Source organism: Armigeres subalbatus, chromosome 2 (assembly GCF_024139115.2).
Source record: "Armigeres subalbatus isolate Guangzhou_Male chromosome 2, GZ_Asu_2, whole genome shotgun sequence".
Lineage (NCBI taxonomy): Eukaryota > Metazoa > Arthropoda > Insecta > Diptera > Culicidae > Armigeres > Armigeres subalbatus.
The window spans coordinates 311657823-311681389 of NC_085140.1; the positions used below are offsets into that span (position 1 = coordinate 311657823).

General features: G+C 39.6%; 1 protein-coding gene across 2 annotated transcripts in view; it reads right to left on the reverse strand.

The window, feature by feature from the left end:
* Positions 1–23567, reverse strand: part of LOC134212579 (dual specificity calcium/calmodulin-dependent 3',5'-cyclic nucleotide phosphodiesterase 1-like) — a 705268-nt gene that overhangs the window by 631955 nt on the left and 49746 nt on the right. For both annotated transcript variants that reach the window (XM_062690565.1, XM_062690571.1), the window contains exon 3: positions 21959–22834. In XM_062690565.1, the coding sequence (XP_062546549.1) occupies positions 21959–22322 (364 nt within the window). In that variant the 5' untranslated portion in view covers positions 22323–22834. The remainder of the gene's footprint in view (positions 1–21958; positions 22835–23567) is intronic.

The following is a 23567-nucleotide window of genomic DNA, read 5'->3' on the forward strand; positions in this document are numbered from 1 at the left end:
GACAAAATATATTGTAGTTAGTATAAGATCTAGTCTTCCTAGGAATCCATGGAGTAAGGCCTTTTGATCTTGGTGTAAGGCATATGATCTTGGTCATTCAAGAAATTCCTGAAGAATGGCCTGCCGATCTACACGCGTAACCAAAGATCAATTTACTCAATTGAAAAATGGTACATGCTCTCTGTAGTACAAAGAATAGAATGCGTTCACAACATATTCTTTGGTTATCCAAGAAATTCCTGGATTAAGACATTCCGATCTACACGCGTAACCAAAAACTAATTTTCCCGATTTAAATATGGTACATGCTCTCTGTACTACAAGGAATGGAACGCGTTCATAACATATGCTCTTGGTTATCCAAAAAAATCCTGGAGTAAGGCCTTGCGATCTACACGCGTAACCGAAAAATCAATTTGCCCTATTTCAATCTGGTACATGCTCTCTGTAGTACAAAGAATGGAATGCGTTCACAAAATATGATCTTGATTATCCAAGAAATTCCTGGAGTAAGGCCTTCAGAGCTACACGCGTAACCAAAGATCAATTCACTTTACATAATTGCTTCATGAACTATTATCATCCACTTCTTATTGCATTCAGAATCAGGAACCGCTTATCAACTTGTCAAATCCCACAAAGCCCAACGTTAGTAATGAGACGGTTTCTGCGGTCCGCCTCGGTTATTATTCTAGGCATTACAATCTTACTGGTAGTTTCAACTTAGTATTCTAATTAATGTGTGACAAACACAAAGGACACTCAAGGACAATCGAGAAAATATTCACTCAAAAGATTTCCTTGAGCACACCCCGTTCAATCGAACCCACCACCTACAGCTAAGTTATCCCGCGTCTGTGCCGACTACGTCACTTGAGCTCTTGGTTCCGGTGGTAAGTGTGACTCTTTCGCACCTTGAACATGTCGGAATATTGCCGGAAAAAGAATCGCTCGATAGCGATGGCACGATGACGACGGGTAGGTGGTACTATGAAAAGGTAATGATGATGGCGAAAGGAATGGGCAAAGTTCTACCGTAATAACCTCGGCAAATAATGCAACTTTAACAGCGGCAGGGCAGTCGCCAACGACAACAGCGGGACGATACGAGAGGCTGACACTGACAGGTTTTGTTGGCCGCTGCTGCAGGCTATAGCGCCGTCATATGAACAGCAGTGCTAGATTAGGAAGAAGGATAAAAATAATGCTGCCCATGGTATAATAGGATTAAAGCTTTTTAAAAGTAAATGGGGAGCTTTAAAAATGAGAGAGACATTTAGGGCGTTCGTTCTGCGGCGGAGCTAGCTCGGAGGGATAACGGATGTGAACATAAAACGAAGAACCAGTTAATAATTTTGGCTTATTTTTAAACATACAACCTCTCTGATTTTCAAGCCAAAGGATACTTGTTGCGACAGCTAGCCACCGGTCGTCTGGATGAAAATTTAATTGTTTCCCTACCTAGCGGGGTTCTTCGCATTCGGTTGAGTGCTTAGTAAAAAAAATGAGAACGCAGGTGCGATAAACGTTATAATTATGAATCGTTCCGAGGAGTAACCAAGATGGGCTTAGGATCCAGTGCGATCCAATAATTGAGGATTAGGCATGTTCGGGTCTCGCAGCCATGTGAAAAGTTTCCGGGGGCTTAATAAAAAGATTAGATGGGCAAATAACCTTGCGAGTTCAATTCACGGTTAGGTCTAGAAAGCTATTACGTGGAAATCTTTATCGAATTCCTGAACATTTTATGAATGACAATCAGAATGAAGTGTGAAATAAGTGATAACTGATGCGAATTGCTATGCCATCTGAAACGGCACATGAAACCCAATTTTCCAAAAATATTTCGTTGAAGGCATGTAGAACACAACTAAATGCCTGAGGTTATTTCCCAAAAGAAGCGAAATAACAGATAAGACTGGAATACATTCCAATCGAATGCCCTTGAGTAGTATCAAGTTTATTTTCGCGGAAACTGCCGCATCGTGAAGAAAAGGATAATAGAAATCCCATACACGTACACAATGGCATAACTGTTTGGGTGCTTCTCAAGTCAGACCAGTAGTACTTGAGTGGAACCGAACCACACTAACCAGTTTTTCACGATTCTCTTGGGTTTCGTTTTCTCGATATCTGATTAGGTTCCGTCCGGGCCGACTGATTGTTCGCCAGCTGCGGCTGACTGATTTGGCAGGGCGTAGCACCCGAACCAGGGGAGAAGGGAAAATCTTTTCAGCTCTTTGGCATCATGATTGTGTGGGACGGCCCAGCATGTATGTGCGGTCATGCCAACCAACCAGCCGGGCTGTCTGATGATTTGAGAGTTTAATCTCCGGTTCAGTGGGTCTGGGAGGGGACCACGGAGTCGGTGATAATACAAAGTAGCTATGTTCATTAGGAGCGAAATCAATTTAGGGATCTGATGGAATTGCTCTGGGCATTAAAGTGGAAATGAGAGCGCTGTACAGCGATAGGAATCATGTCCTCATATTTTTGTTAGCTTTTGCTAACACGAGTAGAATTGGAATAGATTAGAAATAAATTTGAAATAGAACTGGAATAGAAATGCGAAATTGAATTTATATCGAATTGATATATTACGACAGATTAAGGACAAGCATCATAGAATCCAAATTTAAAAGTACTCGCGTTTTTAAGGGCACACCACTCAATACGGAAGCATCGCACAACTGTCATTTTTATTATTTCAGCTTTGCTGCGTCGCAGCATGCGTGGAATAATAAAAATGACAGTTGTGCATTGCTCCCGTATTGACTGGTGTGCCCTAGAAACGGCGAGTACATACTTTCAAATTCGGATTCATTGAGGATTATTAATAGTATCATCTATAATTATTACCAGTATTACTATTATTATTGGTTATTGATATATCCCACATCAACTAACGCAGAATTTGATGAGTTTGGGAGTAGAATTGCATCTGTTTCAAAAATATGATTAAGTATTTAATAAAAAAAACCTCAATTAATGATATGAGTATTTTGGTCATAACTTTTTATCCCGATCTGCAATAAATTTTCAATAGGAAACAATGGGACAGGATTTCACGTCGAATGCAACTTGTTGCTAGAAAATCGGTTAAGGATAAGTGCCTAATAAATGAGTGAGATATTTTGCGCACATACATACATACGAACAGACAGACATCATCTCAGTTCGTCAGAGTCGACTGATATATAACACTATGGGTTTTTTGGAGAGAACGTATAGCCTTTACGAATACTTAGTATACGAGAAAGGCAAAAACATTCCTTAATTTTGTTACACGTTAGTTGCATATATTTATATTCTTTACACCACCCTCATGTTTACCATGTAATTATTACATCTTGAAGCGATAACACTCACTAAGTCGTATCAACGAGGAATTAAATTACCACTTTCTAATAGCATTATATCCAATCGAAGGCGCTCTCCATCATCGTCAATGGAAACTTTGAAGCATCTTCAAGCAGAGCAAGCAATCCCACTGCTCTTATCCCACAGACAACAAAATTATATACACACTTAACTCATTTCACAGTATTCGGTAAATTTTACCGAAATCTCAACAGCAGAACTGTTCGGTAATTTTTTTTACAGATTTTTTGTAATTTTTTCCATTGCTCAACTGTCAAAATCACCGAAAACCAGTAAAATTATTTACCGAACAGTTCTGCTGTTGAGATTTCGGTAAAATTTTACCGAATTCGGCGATTTATTTTAAGTGTGTACCTACACATATTTACAGCTTATTGCTTAGTTCATCAGCATCACATGTTCACACTCGATGCGTTTCTTCTTGGTTTTATAAAACCGCCAATTAGTCAGGAGGGCCCGACTAGGTATTTTTCTTATCTTTTTTCAATACTTGGGTCGGATGTCGAGTGGCTTTTGAGCCTCATAATGTTTAAACCAGGATATATCAGGCAGTCAAATTCTAGTAGAACATATTTTTCGGATTAGAAAATGTCGACTGCTAATGTTGCCAATGGATTCTCAAGAGTGACGAATTATTTAAATTTATTATAAAGCAAATTACTATATTCTAGGATTAATTCCTCGAAAGCACACAACTTCAGTCGTATTATTCTTCGGTTTCGTTTTACTTCAGTCTATGTTGCCTTACAATAGATGCCAAGCTATAAATATAATTTCCTTATTTTAGAAAGGAGTCCTGTTAGTTTTCTCAATAATAGTTGTAGTCGAAGTTTTTACTTGCCGTGCATCGATGATGGTTACATATATTACGAATTAAGTAGCATAATTATCGAAATTTACAGAAATGAAGAGTAAGGAAGCTAAAGATTTACTGCTTAGTTATTGCTTTAAGGGTATTTTTATTTTTTCTTCAAGTCGAAACGTCTATAGGTCAAAGATAGAACTGTACCTAATTGATTTACGAAAAGTGAAATGAGAGGAAAATAATATAGCATCGTAGCATAAGTCAATCTACACTTTGCGGGTTCTGGTAGCAAGGTGGCTCGGAAAAATAAAGCAACACAACGAATTCAAAATAAAGCCGCCTTTTTGATCTGATACTCAAATATTGGCACTGTATATATTGTTGTTTTCGTAACTTTACAATTAAATATTAATATCTATGTTGTGGAATCTGAATAACGCCCACGAATTGCAGAAACACATCACTCACATGGCAGCTGAAAAGTTCTTCACCTAATTTCATGTGTACAACATGTTCCAGTTCATTCAGTTGATGAAATGAAAAGAAATAGTGGGACATTAAATGAGTGATTAAATTTTAACGCCAACCGGGCTAAGTACCATATGTCCAATAAAATCTTTTGATAATGAGAAAATTGTAATCGATCTTAGTAAAGTAGTGAGTTCGTTTTTTCTAAATACCCAACGCTAAAGACACAACTTTGAAAACGTTTCGAAACACCCTACATATCAGTTTCGTCGCACAACATCTTCACCTAAGCTATACTTCCGTATTGGTATTTGCACAGCTAAAATGGTTCAGCCATATTGATTGATTCTGTTAAACAACGGGAAATTTGCGAGCAGTCAGGCTTAGTCCGGAGGAACGTTGTTCGCCCAAGTAAACAATCCGGAGTGGCACGGTAGCAATTAATGTTTGATTGAATTGGCGCAGAAATCGTTTCAACTTCGTCGATACTGTTGGCTGTAGATAGTGGTGGTGGCTTCCAGTTTGTTGTGAGGGGTTTCCTGCCTGAGTGAGAGGAAATTGGGGGTTGCTGTTGATTCACGAACTTTGTTGATTTATCATAGATTTATTCGGAACCGATCCGGGAAACAGTTACCTATTTATTACTGTTTGATTTGATAATTGAAATGGATAATGAGGAGGGATTAAAGTTGTTCATTTGATGAATAAAAATAAGCGAAAAGTTGACTAAAAGTTAATCGGTGTGCTTGTATAAACATCTGTTTCGTGATTTAAATATTGTAAACCCTCAAACAACGGATATTTTTAAATATTGTTATTCGTATTTCAATATTAGGGGCCCTCCTTAGCCGTTCGGCAAGATGCGCGGCTACAAAGCAAGACCATGCTGAGGGTTGCTGGGTTCGATTCCCGGTGCCGGTCTAGGCAATTTTCGGATTGGAAACTGTCTCGACTTCCCTGGGCATTGAAATATCATCGTGTTAGCGTGATCGTGATCATCGTGATATACGAATGCAAAAATGGAAAGAAACCTCGCAGTTAAAAAAAGTGTGGAAGTGCTTAATGAACACTAAGCTGCGAGGCGGCTCTGTCTCCAGTGTGGGGATGTAATGCCAATAAGAAGAAGAAGATTTCAATATTAGAAAAAATAAACTTCAAACAAAACTTCTCGTGGCGTTGAAACTCAGAACAACTGCTATACAACTCAAGCACCAATAAGAAACAATAATACCTGGCCAAATCGGCCTAAAACATTACATTTTCTTTGTACTGACGATAAAACGAATAAACACGTTTTTCAAGTTCTTATCCCGTATCGGCCTGAGTGAAAGAAAAAAATCGTGAATAATCCTTCTAGAGGTGTAGGAATCTTTCCTGAACGATATAGAAGGTGAAACGTATATGAGAAAAGTCTAAAATAGCATTATTTATTTATTTATTAATCTATATAGTAACATAAATAACCTTTGAAGGTTTTTAAAGTATATGATACCATAACTATAACTTATTACAGAATGCCATTATTGTACTCTAACTACGGTTGAAAAATAATGTAATTCTATTTTTAAACGAATGAAAATGTCTTTCAAGCCTACAATTTGATTATAGGGTGGATTGATAGGCCCCATATTCATATCTAATCAATATATATTTTCAAGAATCCCTGTCGAACTTAACTCGTTCTGAGCAAATCTGATGAGTATAAGTGCCAAAAAAAACTATTTTTGATAAACGAAATTAGTGTTTTGGCCATAACTTTTGATCCCATAATGCGATCCAGCCAAAATTCCGATATGGACTCGGTTAAGCGGAAATGAACAAGACTTTTTCACACGTTTTTGGCCATAACTTTCAACCCCATGGTCCAATTTGGGCAATTCTCAATAGGAAACAATGGAGCAGGGATATCCGTCGAATGCAACCAGTAGCGAGTAAATCGGTTTCAGAGTAAGTACAAAAAAGTGAACTAAACTTTTTCACGCGCTTCTTTATAAAAAAAGTAATTTGGTCATAACTTATCCCATTGTCCGATTCAGCCCATAATAGCCGATTGTCCGATTCAGTAAATTTTTATTAGAAAACAATGGGACAAGATTTCCCCTCAATGGAAGATTTTTGTGAGTAAACGTTTGTGGGTAGGGGAAAGGGGGGGGGGTTGCGTATGCCCTAGCTAAGCAAACACTGCTTTATTATCTTATTTGTAACGCTATTCATGGGTATTTTTACATTATTCTACAGTTAAACGAGATGGCTAGTTGATGCCATTCAAAAATCTCAATCATATCGATAATATTCACATTTCAAAAAAGTGGTGATATTCTGTTGCCGGAAAACTCATGAGGCAAAACGCCTTTTAGCTGGCAGATCCTAGGGAAAAAAGCACCATGCGTCGGATAATCAGCATTCTGGTATGGATAGTGCGTGGAGACGAAAGTATATTGTAGGATAGTGCCACTAGGGCGTTTTGCCTCGCCAAAATGTTAGATGTTTCTTCAAAATGTGGAAATTTTTGTTTTTTTTCGACCTTCCCATACACTATTTTGAAACTTTTTTCGCCTAACCTACATAATTTTAGATCTAGTTTTGTTACGGCAATCTTAATGACGGTAAATATGAGGGAAACCACAAAAGGCGTTTTGCCTCGGGGGGCGTTTCGGGGCTTCTTCCCCTAAGTATAAAAAAATGAGCTAGACTTTTTGCGCACACACCACTTGCTCAATGTTGTAGGTATTAAAAGATGTTAGTAGAGCTTGTTTGACCCTCCAGTTACATTTCTTACATTCAACACCTACCTTTTTCTATGTCATTTTCATTTTTTGTTTCTGCTTACTTATGTAGCTTCTTGACACCTCAGCAACAAAAAGCAATTGAATTGAAGTAAGTTTATAGAAAGAGGAGTAACCAATTTGGTCACATGAAATATCTCACTGGTCGGATCTGGGGAACAACTACCGGATACAGAAATAAATTTTGCAACAGAATTACAGGATTTATCTAACAAATCATGATCATTATGCAAAATATGTTTAATATTTACTATCTCCACAGGTGTGTCAGGCGCTCCTCCTTTCTTTCTTTCTTATTGGCATTACATCCTCACACTGGGACAGAGCCGCCTCGCAGCTTAGTGTTCATTAAGCACTTCCACAGTTATTAACTTCGAGGTTTCTAAGCCAAGTTACCATTTCTGCATTCGTATATCATGAGGCTAACACAATGATACTTTTATGCCCAGGGAAGTCGAGACAATTTCCAATCCGAAAATTGCCTAGACCGGCACCGGGAATCGAACCCAGCCACCCTCAGCATGGTCTTGCTTTGTAGCCGCGCGTCTTACCGCACGGCTAAGGAGGCGCTCCTCCTACATATGTTAATACTGTATCAGTATAAAAAAACACTGATTAATCCACCTAAGGGTGATGGTGCCTTTCTCGTGCATTATAAAAATAGTATTTTGACCATAACTTTCGAGCCCATAGTCCGATCTGACCAATTTTCAATAGGAAACAATGGAAGAGTATCCTGCGTCGAATGCAACTTGTTGCGAGTAAATGGGTTAAGGGTAAGTGCCTGAAAAATGAGTGACATTTTTGCATAGTTTTGCGCACACACACACATACATACATACACACATACACAAACACACACACACAGACATCACCTCAATTCGTCGAGCTGAGTCGATCGGTATATAACACTATGGGTCTCCGGACCTCCTATAAAAAGTTCATTTTCGGAGCGAACATATAGCCTTTACGTATACTTTGTATACGAGAAAGGCAAAAAAAACAATTGCAATAAAACCTTGCAGAATTATATATGCCAAGAGTTAATACAATAATTGTAATATTTTTTTCGGTACGCAGATTTACGGTAAGCAGATTAGCCTTTCGTTAAAGCTCCAAAACGTCATTAAGGGTGTCAACAGCAAAATTAAAAAATATATAAATCAATATTAACTATTGAATTAAATTAATATTAAATTTCATTTAAATTGTATGTAGTGTAAATTGTGATGTTAGCGAAAAAACAGCGGGAGCGCTCCAATCGTTTTTATTTGCGTTTAATGTTGAATCATTTGTTTCGCGTTTGGTCAGGCACAGCGTAATTTTTGGTCAATGCTTTTTGGGTTGTGATTTGACACTTGCCTGGCTGGATTTGGCCAGAAGAGGGTCCAAGCGCCGACCATTGTTGAGGGCCCTAAATATGCAAGCGATTACTAAACCACTTTTATAATTAAGTGTAGACAATGTAATGCAAATTGTAGCAAACCTTGTTTGAATTCTGTGGATTGCGCAGAAGAACATGGTCCAATGAACTTACCTGTAAATAAATAAAATGAAAAGTATTGTGAGTTCAATTAATACAAATAACATTCAAATAAATTTCGTAAACTATGCTTTAAAACCGTTGCAAATATGTTTTTAAAATTATGTATTAGTAACTTAATATTGAAATGATTCTAATTTTATAAGCTTTTTTCAAGCTCAACACTCATTTTCGGATAAACTATCCATGCTACTTTATCCTACCATATGGTACCGATCATATGATACCTTTCAACGAAACGACTAACTATCTGGTTTTAAGCTATGAGAAAAGAATTCGAATTTTTCATCTGGTGCAGGAATAATCCTAGAGCTCATGTCGGGTGAAACAGCAACTTGCGAGGCTACTGTTTTTAGACTTGAAACTTATTTAAAGTCTCTTCCTGTGACGTGTCAAACTACATGATTTCAATGAATAGTGGCTTCTTTTAACGCGATGAAGTGTCAAATTTCATGATTTGTGACATGTTAAGCTTCAATTTTCTTGATTGGTAGTGGATGTTTTGGAATACTTATTATATGAGCCCACATTATTTGAAAGCATCGTTGACTACCGGAGTTGGCCGACAGTATGTTAATGGTGGTGAGAAGCTCTAGTGGCTTCTTGAGATTATCCACAAAAGATCACAAATTACATCACTGATGCTTTCCCACATAACTTATACTCAGTCTGAACCCAAATCGTCAAGATCTCGTTTAACCCTTTCAGGACGACTTTTTTTTACGCAGATTTGATTTTTTTGGAAGTCCTGGGCCATCCAAACTGTTCTGCAGTACATTTCCTCGAGTGCATCAGAAAATCTGTCCAGAAACAAAATGTCCTAAACCGAGATGTATGTCCAAATATATCCATGTGATCATAATACATAAATTATTCGAGTTTTGAATAGCATAGTTACGGTGTACTTCGTAGATTGGACACTAGTGATACTCATGTTTTTCTTTTGAAATCCTTATTCAGATTGCTATCAGAAATCAAGGTAGGTGTGGTCCTTGATTTCAATCTAGTAAAAAAATCACAAAAGCATGAGGTTCACTACTCCTGGCCATGCTAGTTGTTGTATATTGGGTAAGATATTCGTTGGGTCAGGATTTGCCTGTAGCAGACAATGTGACCGTGGTAGATCTTACACCGTTACACACCACGCAAAGGTATCTACCCAGCGTTACGGGGGCATAAATTATTGGAAATTTTAATAAACGTAAACTAATTCAGGTTCTCCAAAACATCCTGAAGTTCAGAACAAGTGATTTATCAAATCAACGAAGTCCATGCACAATGTATCCGTGCATCGCTGAACAACCTAGTTGAGCTGATAAGGCGTTCATTACTTCTACAAGCAGTTACAGGCCCTTTATGGTTCCCCAAGACATTCTGGAGTTCAGAACATCCCGAGCAACACACATGTTGTAATTCAGTTGATTTTACTCATATATGACCAAATTAGGTCATATATGAGTTATTGCAACCAAATCAACGTGAATTGTGCTGCTAGGGATGTGATCTAACCGATCAACCTAGGCAGGTTGTCTTTGAAAAGGACTACAAAGCGGTAGTTTTTTTTTTCGACTTTTCGGTTTCTTTTGTTCGTCCGTATCGCTGCGAAGTGCGAAATGATTACGAATACTGTGCAGTTTCGGTTTCCACCTTCAGCTCCCCGCCCGACATGGGTAGAGATCGCAGGCTTTGTTCGACAGCTGGACACGGATGTGTTACTGATGGAAACGGTGTACAGGCTAGCATTGGATAGATCGCTGTTTGTTAAATTCGTTTCATTTAAGATGCTATGAAAAATTCGATTGTCAGGAACAAGGAGCCCCGCAAGTTCCACTATTCTAGTGGGAATTCCGTGGAAGTGAAGATGGTGGTTGCAGGCAGCAACGTACAATACATTGATCTGCCACCTGAATTACCGGACGACGAGTTGAAAGAACGTTTTGCAGAATACGGGAAAGTAGAAAGTATTATCAGGGAGAAATTCCCACCAGACTTAGGTTTGGACCATATGCACACCGGCGTTAGAGGTGTGTATATTGATGTGGAAAAGCAAGTTCCTCCGTCGCTCCAGGTATCCAAATGGACGGCACGGATATACTATCCAAATTTGCGGAATAAGTGCTTCGTGTGTCAAGCGGAAGGACACCGAAAAGACTCGTGTCCACAATTGAGGAACAAACATCTGAAAGGAGAGGTGAATAATAGGCAGTCGAAAAACGGAAAGAAAAGTTATTCCGGAGTTGTAATTGGATTCGAAAGAACAGTAGCAGAACAGCCAAACGTTGAAGTCTCGGAGAACGACGTGATAGAAGTGCTAGAGGAGGAAGTAGTTGCATTGCAAACCGACCCAACAAGGAGAACACGTCAAATGGATCCAGATTCTATCCCATGTTCAATGATAGAGCGGGAAAAAATGGCGGAGACTATGACTTTCAAAAACAAAACAGATCGGATGTGGTTCGTGAAAAAAGGCATAATGGGATACACGGACTGTGTAAATAAATTGAAAACGGAAGATAAGAAGCAGCAAAAGCCAACAACGAGTCAGCTGAGAATTCAACCAACTGAGGTTACACTCATAGATCAATCCCCTCCAAAGAAGACATCTCGTAAAAATGTTTCACGACGCTTGTCCGAAACATCTTCAGAATAATATTATGTAATATTAAACAGTCTTTGGCTCCGTGGAGTTTTAAATTAAACAATTGAGCCTAATAAAACAAATATTTGAAAAAAAAAACCGATCAACCAAGTTATGAAAGATTTATCCGTTCAGAGCTAAACATCCCAGCAGGTCCATTTAGCTGATAGGATTTGACTAATTACTTTTATAAGCTACTACAGACCTATCTAATCCTCCAGAACGTCCTGGAGCTCAGAACATGTGATCTATCCGATCAACCAAGTCATGATCGATGTATCGAAACAGTGGATCCTCCTGGAGTCCTTCTTGAGTCGATGTTCTAAGACTCAATGTCAACTCGTGGAAGCATATGGTTCCTTAGTCATTGTGTATCTGGTAGATACCTTGATTTTAACTCAAGATCATTTTGGAAGAAATTTGAATCACATTCTTATTGAATTGGATCGGGTTTATACTTGATGATGGGGACATTTAAAAGACTTGCTTGATCTGGTAGACAACGTGGGCTTAACTCGAAAACGTTTCGGAGTACCTTTAACATTTAGTATTCAAGAAATTTCAGTTTACATAATACGCATATGCATATTAAATTAGATTGGTTAAATACCGACGATGACGACATTCCACAAGCTTTGGTTTCTGGTAGATAACGTAGGCTGAACTCGAGAACGTTTTGGAGTACCTGGAACACCTCGTATTCAAGCAAACGTTATACGCACATGCTCATTGAACCGGATTGGGTTATTCCGATTATGAGGATATTGCCAAAGACTTGATTGGTCTGGTGAATAACGTGGGCTGAATTCGAGAATGTTTTGCAGTACCTTAAACATCTTGTATGCAAGAATATTCAGTTTACATGATGTGCATATGCTTATTGACCCAGACTGGGCATATACCGACGATGAGGACATTCCAAAAGCTTTGGTTTATCTAGTAGATAACGTGGGCTGATCTTGAGAAGCCGAAATCAACTTTAACAATATATTTCTTGATTCTTATACATAGTGCTAGTTTTGGGGAACTGAAAGACTCGTGGTTTGGTCGAGGTTAGGAAATACAATTATACAGTAGGAAAAGAAAGGATTTTAGGGTACTTAAGTAATCACGATGCCGATGTTCACAAAGTTGTCATTCCTTGCAATGTTTCACATCTGTAACGGGACAAACAAACTTTTTTGGGAGACAACAACGAGAGGAAGACATACGGAAGCGATTAACGACAGACATTGAAATGTACAACAAGAGGAAGACATTCGTAATGGGTTACGACAGACAAGGAGATGGGCAGACAATGATTACACTCTTACATCAGCAACTTTCAAAAACTGGTAGACCAGGGGAGATCAAGGGCCAACAACACTTCCCTAATAGGCTTTGGTTGTTTTCCTCGGACTCGGAGATGTTCAATGAGCGCAGATCTGGGGCCACGATGCTCCTCGCACGCCCACACCACATGATCGATGTCCTGATAATCCTCGCCGCAAACACAGAGATTCTCTTCCGAGAGTGATTGGATTGACGATTGGACATTAGACGACAGTGATTGTAATTGGACTTTAGACGACACATGGTTCGAATGAAGTCTCGTCCCATATTCAATTTTTTGAACCATGGACGCTTCGACACCTGCGGGCGAATTAAATACAGCCATCTACCCAACTCCCCATTTGTCCATTTCTGTGGCCAGCTGTTCAAGCTTTCCTGACTAACTAATGTGAAAAATTCATCGAAGGTGATTTTCCGATCGTTAATATCACCTTCCATAGCGCCCACCTTAGCCAAAGAGTTCGCTTTCTCATTTTCCGGGATCGAGCAATGAGAAGGGACCCAAGCCATGGTGATTGTGAATGACCGTTTTGATAAAGCACTTAAAGCTTTCCTCATCCCGTTGAGAAGATAGGCTGAGTGCTTTATTGATTTCATTGACCGAACAGCCTCTAATGAACTTAGACTGTCGGTGAAGATGAAGAAGTGGTCAAGAGATAGGGATGCGATTTGCTCGAGTGGATAGTGTATAGCTGCTAGCTCAGCAGTATACACGAAACTAGGCTCTTTGAGCTTAAAATCTTCTTCTTATTGGCATTACATCCCCATACTGGGACAGAGCTGCCTCGCAGCTTAATGTTCATTAAGCACTGCCACAGTTATTAACTGCGAGGTTTCTAAGCCAGGTTACCATTTTTGCATTCGTATATCATGAGGCTAGCACGATGATTCTTTTATGCCCAGGGAAGTCGAGACAATTTCCAATCCGAAAATTGCTACCCTCAGCATGGCATGAGCTTAAAAAATAGGCGCTATGTTTTTCATAGGATTGGAAATTGTCTCGACTTCCCTGGGCATTGAAAACATCGAAACCAATAAAGCCATCCATTTTTGACCCGTCAGTGAAAAAGCTTCTCTCCTCGCTAGCGTGCCATATAGTCACACTTGACCTACGATATTTTTCCTGTAAAGCCAACGTCCTGATGAACAACTTCGCTGAAGAAAGCGAGGACCTAGCTCTGTTCTGTGATCTTATACAGCCTATCTAAAACGCTGGGCATATATGACAGGCATATATTAACAGCAGATAACATGAAGAAGAGTTCCTACGGCAAACTAGCGCATCTCTTTGTTTCAGTGCAAGGGTTTCCAAGTTCATTCCGCAACAACGCTTCGAATTCAAGAAGCACTGGCTTTGCACAAACTGCTAGAAGAATACACATTTGGCAAAGGATTGCGGTTCCTGTGTTTCAAGAAGCACCATTCCCATATTGCACCTACCATCGTTTACATCTAAGAGATGAACTTCATTACACGAAAAAATCACGTTAATAAAGAAAAAAAATCGTTTACATCTTTTACGATTTCTGCTACATCTGCAGTAGAGATCATCGTTTCATTTTGGACTGCCTGGTACTTCCAATGCCAACGGTGTCACATTAGCCAGCCACCATATCGACATCACACGTTGCCCTATTCTACTTCATATTTCGATGACCGATCCCCAGTTCTGAAACGATTTATTTCGTTGCTTGAACAACAGCAAATCATGATCGTCGCTGCATACTCGCTTCTACAAAGAACCGTACTGGGATACGTTGTTTGTGGAAAGCTCGCAGACCCAGCAAAGGAGCCACCAGCTATCCAGTCACATTTGTACAGACAACTCGCTGGACAAACAACTCGAACGCTTTTGGGAACTCGACAACTTCGACGCCGGGAAAGCCTACACTTCTGAAGAAAAATACTGTAAAGACCAGCAAGACTCGGACGGAAGATAAATCGTCTGTCTACCGCTGCGAGAAGTTATGTAACCAAAGCTAGGCGATTCCTTCGAACTTGCACTTCGTCGACTTAAGTGTACGGAAGAAAAGTTTGCTGTCGATAAAAGCCTTCGTGTCGCATGTCATATTTTTTTAGCAGGTGAATGCGTGCGTCGTATAGGCTGTAGTTTTTGCAATCTCATCACACCATCCACCATCCTGAGAGTTCTACTACAGAGACATAAAGCATATTCGATTAATCCTGCACGACTTATTTGCCGCTGAACAAGATTCTTTTTGTCGGACTACAGAACTGCCAACTGTGTAATCTACCGACAATAACATTCAGTTGCAAACTAAATGTTTCGCCGAATATCCGAATCAGCAACGGTTTGACTGACTTGGTCTTCTAGGACATGTTGTGGTCAAAGCTAAAAAGTGCTGGTACAACTGCTTTGTACAGAAGAATGAACACGAGACGACCAACTGTCCGGTACTGTTCGCTTTCCGATATTGCTCCCGGCTGCCAACCAATTAACGTTGGCTCAATGTCCGACCTTGTCATATCCGAACACCTCACGGCCGGCGGTTCCACACAACAATCGGTCAACGATTCTTGCCATTGCGGGGTCGACAGCTAGCATCCAAGGTAGTATGCCAATGTGTTACCAGAAACAGCGGCTAGCTCAACAAAACATCAAACTATTCGCTTACCACTAGCTAGACCGTCCATAATATTTAGAATCCATTACTGTGGGATGTTTTTGGTACGTCCATTAAGTGGTCGATGAACAGTGTAGGTCGGACTATTCATGTGTCGCGTGATTGAAGTTTTGGAAATTATTTGAAAGTCGTCATCGACTTTGTCATCCACCGCCTGCTGTCAAACAGTTTGTGGCTTGTAGCGTTCGTTTGCTCGTAGGGCCTTGCGAGCAGGTGCAGATCTAGAACTTCGAACGGTGCGCGACAAGATTCGTCGTCAATTTCGGTCCAAGAACTAGGAGCATTTTTGCTTGGAGAGTGGAATTAAGTTTTGCGTCATCCGGGCTTCATAAGGCTTTCTGCGAACACGCACTCACAAGCTGCTCAGTTTGTTTGCAACCAAGCAGCAAGCAAAATCATTATTTTGAACCTCGAGCCATGCATTCGTATTCGTGGGAAATATCGGCGAGAGCCTGATTGCCGCACTTTATCGGTATCTGGAAAACCAGAATAGAATCAAGCAACCGTTCATCGCCGTTCATCCTCCTTGGACCAGCTCCAAACCATATCGTTGCCGACATCGAATCGGGGCTCATTTATCGTCCTCTCTAGCTGTTGCTGTGCTCTTTTTTGGCTTATGTTCGCCAGAGTGTATGTAATTAAGAGTGGCGACATGTGTCGCATTTGACAGGTCTCCTGCTCGTTTGGAACGCGATTTTGAAAGGGAATGACAGATGAATTTTGTTCCAATTCTGACAGTGTCGCCACTCTTAATTAAATACACTCTGATGTTCACTTCTTGCTTGGTGAACCGCTTTTGTGCAGCCGTTCGTGCAATCTTAGATTACTCGTGCTTTACTGTGTTTGATTTGAATGTGTCGTTAGCTTGATGAGATTTGTAAAATGACCGTATTTGTTGACAATAAATTCTGGGTTCTGAAACCCAGCTTGAGGCATCTCTAGTTTCATAAACCCGCAAAACAAATACAGTCTCTATATATAAAAATGAGTTTATATTTCCTTTGAGGCACAATAACTTACGAACGGATGAACCGATTTGCAAGATTTCCTCACTAATCGAGCCTCATTTTGCTGGGAGAGTTGAACAAAATGTAAAAATAGGTTTTCATAAGTTCTGTAGTAGGAAACACTCAAGCTTGAACTAAAATCGATCTAGAGTGCGATGCCGACAGTTGATATTTAGGACGATGAAATAATAACTCGAGAAGGTCAGATACGTTTGTCTTGTACATAATATTTCCTAAATAATAGCTTCATTTGAGAATTTCGACTACATCTGAAATTTAACCCTTTATAAGGCAGTGGCAACTATATTGCCACCAACAAATTATAATTTTTTTTTCTATTTATTAACAAGAGCTCAACTTCTTATTTCTCATGTAGTGGCTTTATTTGCTTCCTAGTAGAACCCCAGATTTGAGCCATACAAAAATGAAATGTCAATTTAAGAACAGTTTTTTTTTTACGAACAGATCGTAAGTTTTGAGTGGAAGAAGGATTTTTAGTTATAATTCGTTAAAAAAACGACAAAGATATATTTTTTTCCCATTGGTATTAATTATTTTGAATCTCTTGTGTTAGATTATTACGTGATTAGCGTGAAAAAAGCTTTGCCTTTCTGTATATTTGGTGTTTGGATTTTTGACGAAATTGTGTTTTTTTTCCCACGGGTCCCCCCTTGGGAACAAAAGCGCAAAATTTTGTTTTTCACTTATAATGCGTTTTCCGATTAGGACTCTTTACCAAAAATGTAACGTGCCTTGATTTGACTGGATTTGCGTAAAATCTAATTTTTAAAAATCTTTTATTTATTTTTGTTGTTGCCTGTTTTCCCGCTTGCCAGGCAGTGGCAACTATATTGCCACCAATTTTTCAATGTTTCTGAACTATTTAATGTATAACAAACATAAATTTGAGTTTAATACCGTGTCAACATTGTGTCCTATTGTTGTTTTTGTTAATTTATTGTTTAGATTCGTCTGCCCTATAAAGGGTTAAAAGGAAGAAGTGGTATCTTTTTGATTGGTTCTAATGCAACGTACACACCAGTCAAGCAGTTTGACTAACATTGATTCCGTCCCCAAGAAAACGCTTCGGTTGCTGCTTTGTTTGAACGTGTGTGAAGTTGTTCGAACAACCATTTGACAGTTGGCGGCTCGGTTGGAAAAATTTAAAACGGTTTGATTTTGGTTTGAGTTGTCGGGGGTGGAGTCAAGGTTCGCCGAACATGTTTGAGCATTTGTAGTGAAGTTGCACAAACCCCCATATATTTTTTGATAGTTGGTGCTCAAGTTGGCGTTTCGGTCGTTCGTGTGTGATATTGTTGGTCGAATAAATTGATTGTTCGTGCCGCTGTTGGTAAAACTTGATGGATGTTTGAATAAACGAGAGGTGGAGTCAATGTTGGTCAAACTGCTTGATCGTGTGTACGTTCCATAAGACCCAGATAGCGGCATATTAAAATTAAAAATAATTAATCTTATACAGGAAAAATAATTCTTAATTCTTCGAAATCGATTAGGCAACCTACCTTGTACCCTTGTATGCCTGGATTTAAATTTACTAACTACTACTTAGAAATAATTAAATACAAATAAGCAAATCAAAACTATTCATCGTTTTAGTTAGCCGACCTCATATGACCAATCCACAATAAACGAAAGTGATTGTAAAATTCCTCAAAGATATTTTCAAGCTCACACAATTTCAAGTCAGTTTTGATACGTAGTTTATGTTAATGTAAGCTAGTTGATAATTTCGTCCGAATCTCTTCGAGTGCAACTGTTGCCGCTATCGTTATTCTTGGAAAGGTAGATTCGTTGTTATGACATCTGTCCAGGCATATCAATCATATAAAATATTGATATTCGTTGCTTCCCGTCATCGGTAGATATCGATCGAAGCCACGTCTCTAGACCTCATCAAACATTTTCTGTCACGGTGTTATTCTTGGAACCCAAAAATATGAATCACAAACGAATACACGTTTCTCCATTCCGAGGCAGCTTCACTGGAAACGACAAACGAGAACCCTGCAATCAAAGCAGGAAAACAAGCCCAATTCAGTCACGCTTCCATCTTCGCTTTCCTGTAAGGCTGATGAACTTTGTCAAACTTCATTATAAGTTATGGAGGGGTTTCTTCACCTCGTCGTCTGGCAAGAGGAAATCACACGTGCGTTTCGGATATACATCAAATTCACTAATAACTGGAATAGCAAGGTCACAAGTGAAATAAATCATTCCGCAAGTCTGCAAATATATGAGATTGAAGTTTTAAGGAAGAATAATCTATTTGAATCCATTTTCAGTTGAATACTATGCCATGAATCTTTCTCTTCTGGCCACAGATGTGTCTTCATTTCCATTATGCAAATAACCGCCAGACAGAAATATCATTTTCAGCCAAACCACTCCGGCACGCCGCCGTCAGCCTCGAAGGGCAAAACAAAGCTTCAAATCAGACCCCCAAAATCCTCTCGCCAGATCATCGAAAGGAAGAGGAGGTAATCTTATAAAATATTCGCTAATTTGATCATAATTTGCACACCAACCCCGAGCCACCTTCAACAGAACTTTTACCCCATCAGCAAAATCCTCCCCATTTACCCACTTTTGCGGTTTGATGTTTTCGCTTCGAGATGCCGTACTCATGCATAAAAGATTCTCTGCCGAGATGAAATCAGCTTCAAGTTTTCCTGGAAGTTTGTTTTGGAAAGCAAGGCAAAAAGAAAGACAGACACCAGTCGAGAAATGAACGTGGAGCGTAATGATTGCAGCGGCGGAAGCATGCAAAACATGTCCTTTTCGGTGAATGAAATACAGTTTGGTCTCCTCTTGCACTGAGATCGGCGTTGTGGAAATCATGAGTCTATGCTCGGAAATATTTGTTTACGGATATTTTACATTAAGATTTTGAATGATTTTTTCATTAATCAAACAATGATTGAGAACGGATTTAAACAAAATTAAACAAGGATTTGTGGTAAATCCATAGGGTAGACTGAGTAGACTTTATCCCCTTTTCTCAATTCCGACACTACACAGCTAAAGATAAAAAATGCGGTTTTCGTATAGAGTCTCAGAGAAACTGGGAAGGGTCGTTTGGCCGAAACCCATTCGGCCGAACGCCATTTGGCCGAATGCCACTAGGCAGAACAAACTATTAGGCCGAAACCCATCTGGCCGAAAGTCATTAGGCCGAAAGGGTCATTTGGCCGAAAGCGTCGTTTGGCCGAAAAGGCATTTGACCGCAAAGGTTATTTGACCGAAAGGGTCGTTTGGCCGAAAAGGTCATTTGAAAAGTAAGAAATTAGGAATGAGAAGAGAGACATCTCATTTCTCACATTTAATTTTCCTCTTCACACTGTAAAAAATTAGAAGCGTGAAATGAGTAGTGAGACGACTCACTACCCATTTCGCACTACATACTTTTCACAGTAAAAAGTGAGAAATGAGGAGTGAGAAAAGAGACTCACTCCTCATTTCTCATTTCTCGCTGTAAAAAGTGTCTCACTACTCATTTCACGATTTTCACTTTTTACAGTGAGAAGAGAAAAAATAAGTGTGAGGAGTGAGACATTTCACTTCTCACTTCGCGCTCCTCATTTTGTTACAGTGAGAAGTAAGAAATGAGGAAATATAGGGTAAATCACTACTTGGGCCTATGGACCCGGTTCCCGGCTCACTGCACAGAAAACTAATGATTTAAACTGTTTGGAAGTCGTAGGTTTATGGTTGATAATTTTTAAAAAGTCTCCCATTTATTTTTCACAATACTCAATATTTTTCTATCACTTGTTTTACTCCTAATTGATTCAATTGTAGAAAATAAAAATGTAGAATTCAAAATTTCACTCTCCGATGCCACACCACTGAGCCGGAGTGATTCTTTCCACTTTTACAAAACGGTATTATCGAATAAACACCTACCTGAAAATCGTCACAGTGCTCGATACAACCATTGCATGAAGCTGTTAATCACCACACCATAATTCTAAACACCCGCACTTCAATCATTCTTATTTGTTCGTTTCACTAGAACTTATTTAAACATACTAGAATACATTTTAAAATGTATTCACAAACCGAACAAAAATTCACCTCGGCCCAAGAACTTCTAGCCGCACCGTGCTGCCAAAAGGCCAGGATTATAAAAATGATACTTCATCATTAATAGGAAAATTGGCTAATATGTTGACGTTATCATGTTATTTATAGTTCTCTCGATTTTAAAAGGTGAAATAAATATTTTTTTAAAGTATTTGGAAGAAATTTGGATGAGTTTATATATCTTCGCAACCAAATAAAAATGATTATGAATAATACCATCTGGCATCTTGTTGTCGTGGAACGTACATATTTTTGTTTACATCGCATTTTCTACCGTCCCGAGAGAGAATGAGAGTAAAATGTTGAGAGATTGAGTGAAATTTTGCTTAGGCCGGGAACTGGTTTTTTTGTATGCCGGATTGGGAATCGCTATGACTGAAATGAGTGCTGCACCTCATTAATTTAAATCAAATAAAAGCTTCTTTGAACGATATTTAGCAAGAATAGCTATTTTTTAAGCAGAAGTGAACCCCAATGCAGTATTATACAGCCTACAAATTTCAGAAAAAGTTGCTTCCTGTCATAAATATCAATTAAATAATGCAGTCGTACGCATGTTAGGCCGGGAATGGGGTAAGAAACCCTAATTGAGCCGTCTCTCTTCTTACTGTTAATTTCCCACTTTTCAAATATCCTATTCGGACAAATGTCTTATTCGGCAAATGTCCTATTCAGCCTTATGACCATGTCGGACAAACGATCCTTCCGGCCAAACGACCCCTTCGGCCCAATGACACTTTCGGCCAAACAACTCTTTCGACCAAATGACCCTTTCGACCACATAACCCTTTCGGCCAAATGACTTTCGTCCTAATGGTATTTTCGGCCAAACAACTTTCGGCCATCCTAAAATTACTAAACTACTTCGGTTCTCGGTAAACAGGTCTCCTCACCTTCCCTTGCGTTAGACTAACGGGACATTTCTCTATATCTACGTCCTGAGAGTCATTCACATTAAATTCATGTCATTTCGTGACATTTTGATATTCCAAGTTCCGACGTATATCCTAAGCTTTAAATTCAATATTATTTGATTGAATTGACTTCAGAAGGAAAAATATCAATAAATTAGTCGAATGATACGAAATGTCATTTTCCGTTCCTGCTAAGGAGTATTGTTCTGCTATGGCAAAGTTACGTAATGAAGTAAATGGACGTTGCTTTCATTGGTTTTAAAGCCCATGACGTGAATTTAACCAAGCACGGATATAACTTCCGTCCCTCTATGCCGTATACCATAAAAGCTCACCTATTGTGTACGTATGGCCATCGATCTGGAACGTAGCACTTTTGCACTTCTTGAACACTCTCATTCCAGCCATTTGCGAAGGAAATGCAGCTCCACCGGATGCTGCCCGGGTTGCACTTCGGGAGGTTCGTCCCAGCGAAGGAGGTGGTTTCCGCGTTGGGAGTGTGCAGGGTCTCGCGGCAGCCACCGGCTTCGGTTCACCTTTCCCCCCGTCATCGGTGCGGTTATCCGTTGCACTAACACCATAAACACCAGCAGCCAAGGGGGCATTGGATGCAGAAGTGCTTACGCTTCCAGGAACCGACGATGATTCCGTCGACGATGGGTTATTACTTTTCAATGATTGATTGATTTGGTTCGCCATTTCTTCAACCACTCTAACTCGATACCCTCCTTCAGTGTGCAAAGCGATTTTCCCGGAACGACGCGGGGCAGAAGTAAGGCAAAAGTATATTTGCAAATATTTGCTGCAAAACTTTTTCCACTTAGTTGCGAAACGAACTCCGAACGCACTTACTTATCTGAGCAAGGGCTCAACATTGATGGTTGTGTTCTGGAGAACCGCAGTTTCGCGAATCGATTTTCCCAACTCGGTGACGTTGGTTACGAACAGAACTTTCTGTTTCGATTTAAATATCCTTCCGTGACACTGATGGGATCACTCTGCACGATTTTCTCCCGTACTTCGCACACAACGGTAGCCCTGCTCGGGGACACCGCAAACGAATCGCATCAGCACGGAGATATAATTTTTCACTGTCACTTCCAAGTAAATCGCTTGCTCGTTACTCCTCCTGATTATTAACTTTGCTTCACACTGATGGCACTCGCTTGTGTAACTTTTCTCCCGATTACATTCTGTTTTGCAAAATGATCCTGAAAAGAGGTTAAACGGTTTTGTTTGTTTGTGGATTATGCACTTGAAGTGGGTTAGATGCTCTCCGGTGATGGATACTTGGTAAAGCTGATATTAATTGGGATTAAACAACAAAGTCTTGGATCAAATTTGGATTATAGTCACTCTGACCTGACGTAAACAAAACTGTAATACAGGAAAAAAACCCGATGTATGTAAAATCTTTGTAAAACTAAAAATGTTACTACTATCAAACTCAGGAAGGTTGGAAGAGAAAATAATTATTCATTCAATAGTCATGAGAACATGATAATCAAGCCGCTTGTAGGAGAACAATAAGCTTTTCCTTGGAATTATTATTTTACATGCGAATACGCAATTTCAGCTTCCGCCAACCATTGCTCATTGTAATTCTGTAAACCTCAGGAAGCAAAACAATGGGCGCCCTTGTCATCGTTACCGAAATGGTGCGTCGAATGGTTGGTGACAACACTTCCGAAGTGCGCTGCTTCGCACCAACATTCCGGCAGAGTCCCATTCCGCCTGGCCACGGAACAACCGCTCGTGCCGCGGCCGTTTTGTTTGTGTTTCGTCGGAGCATCAAGAACCCGCGGTGGCGGTATGGTGACTTAATTCGAGAATAAATAAACGAAGCGACAGAGAGCACATTGCTGAGTGGTTTTCCATCAGCGTACCCACGTAATTTGAATTTATTCCTGCGCTGTTCGCCCGTTCCGTGTTTTTTTACTTAAG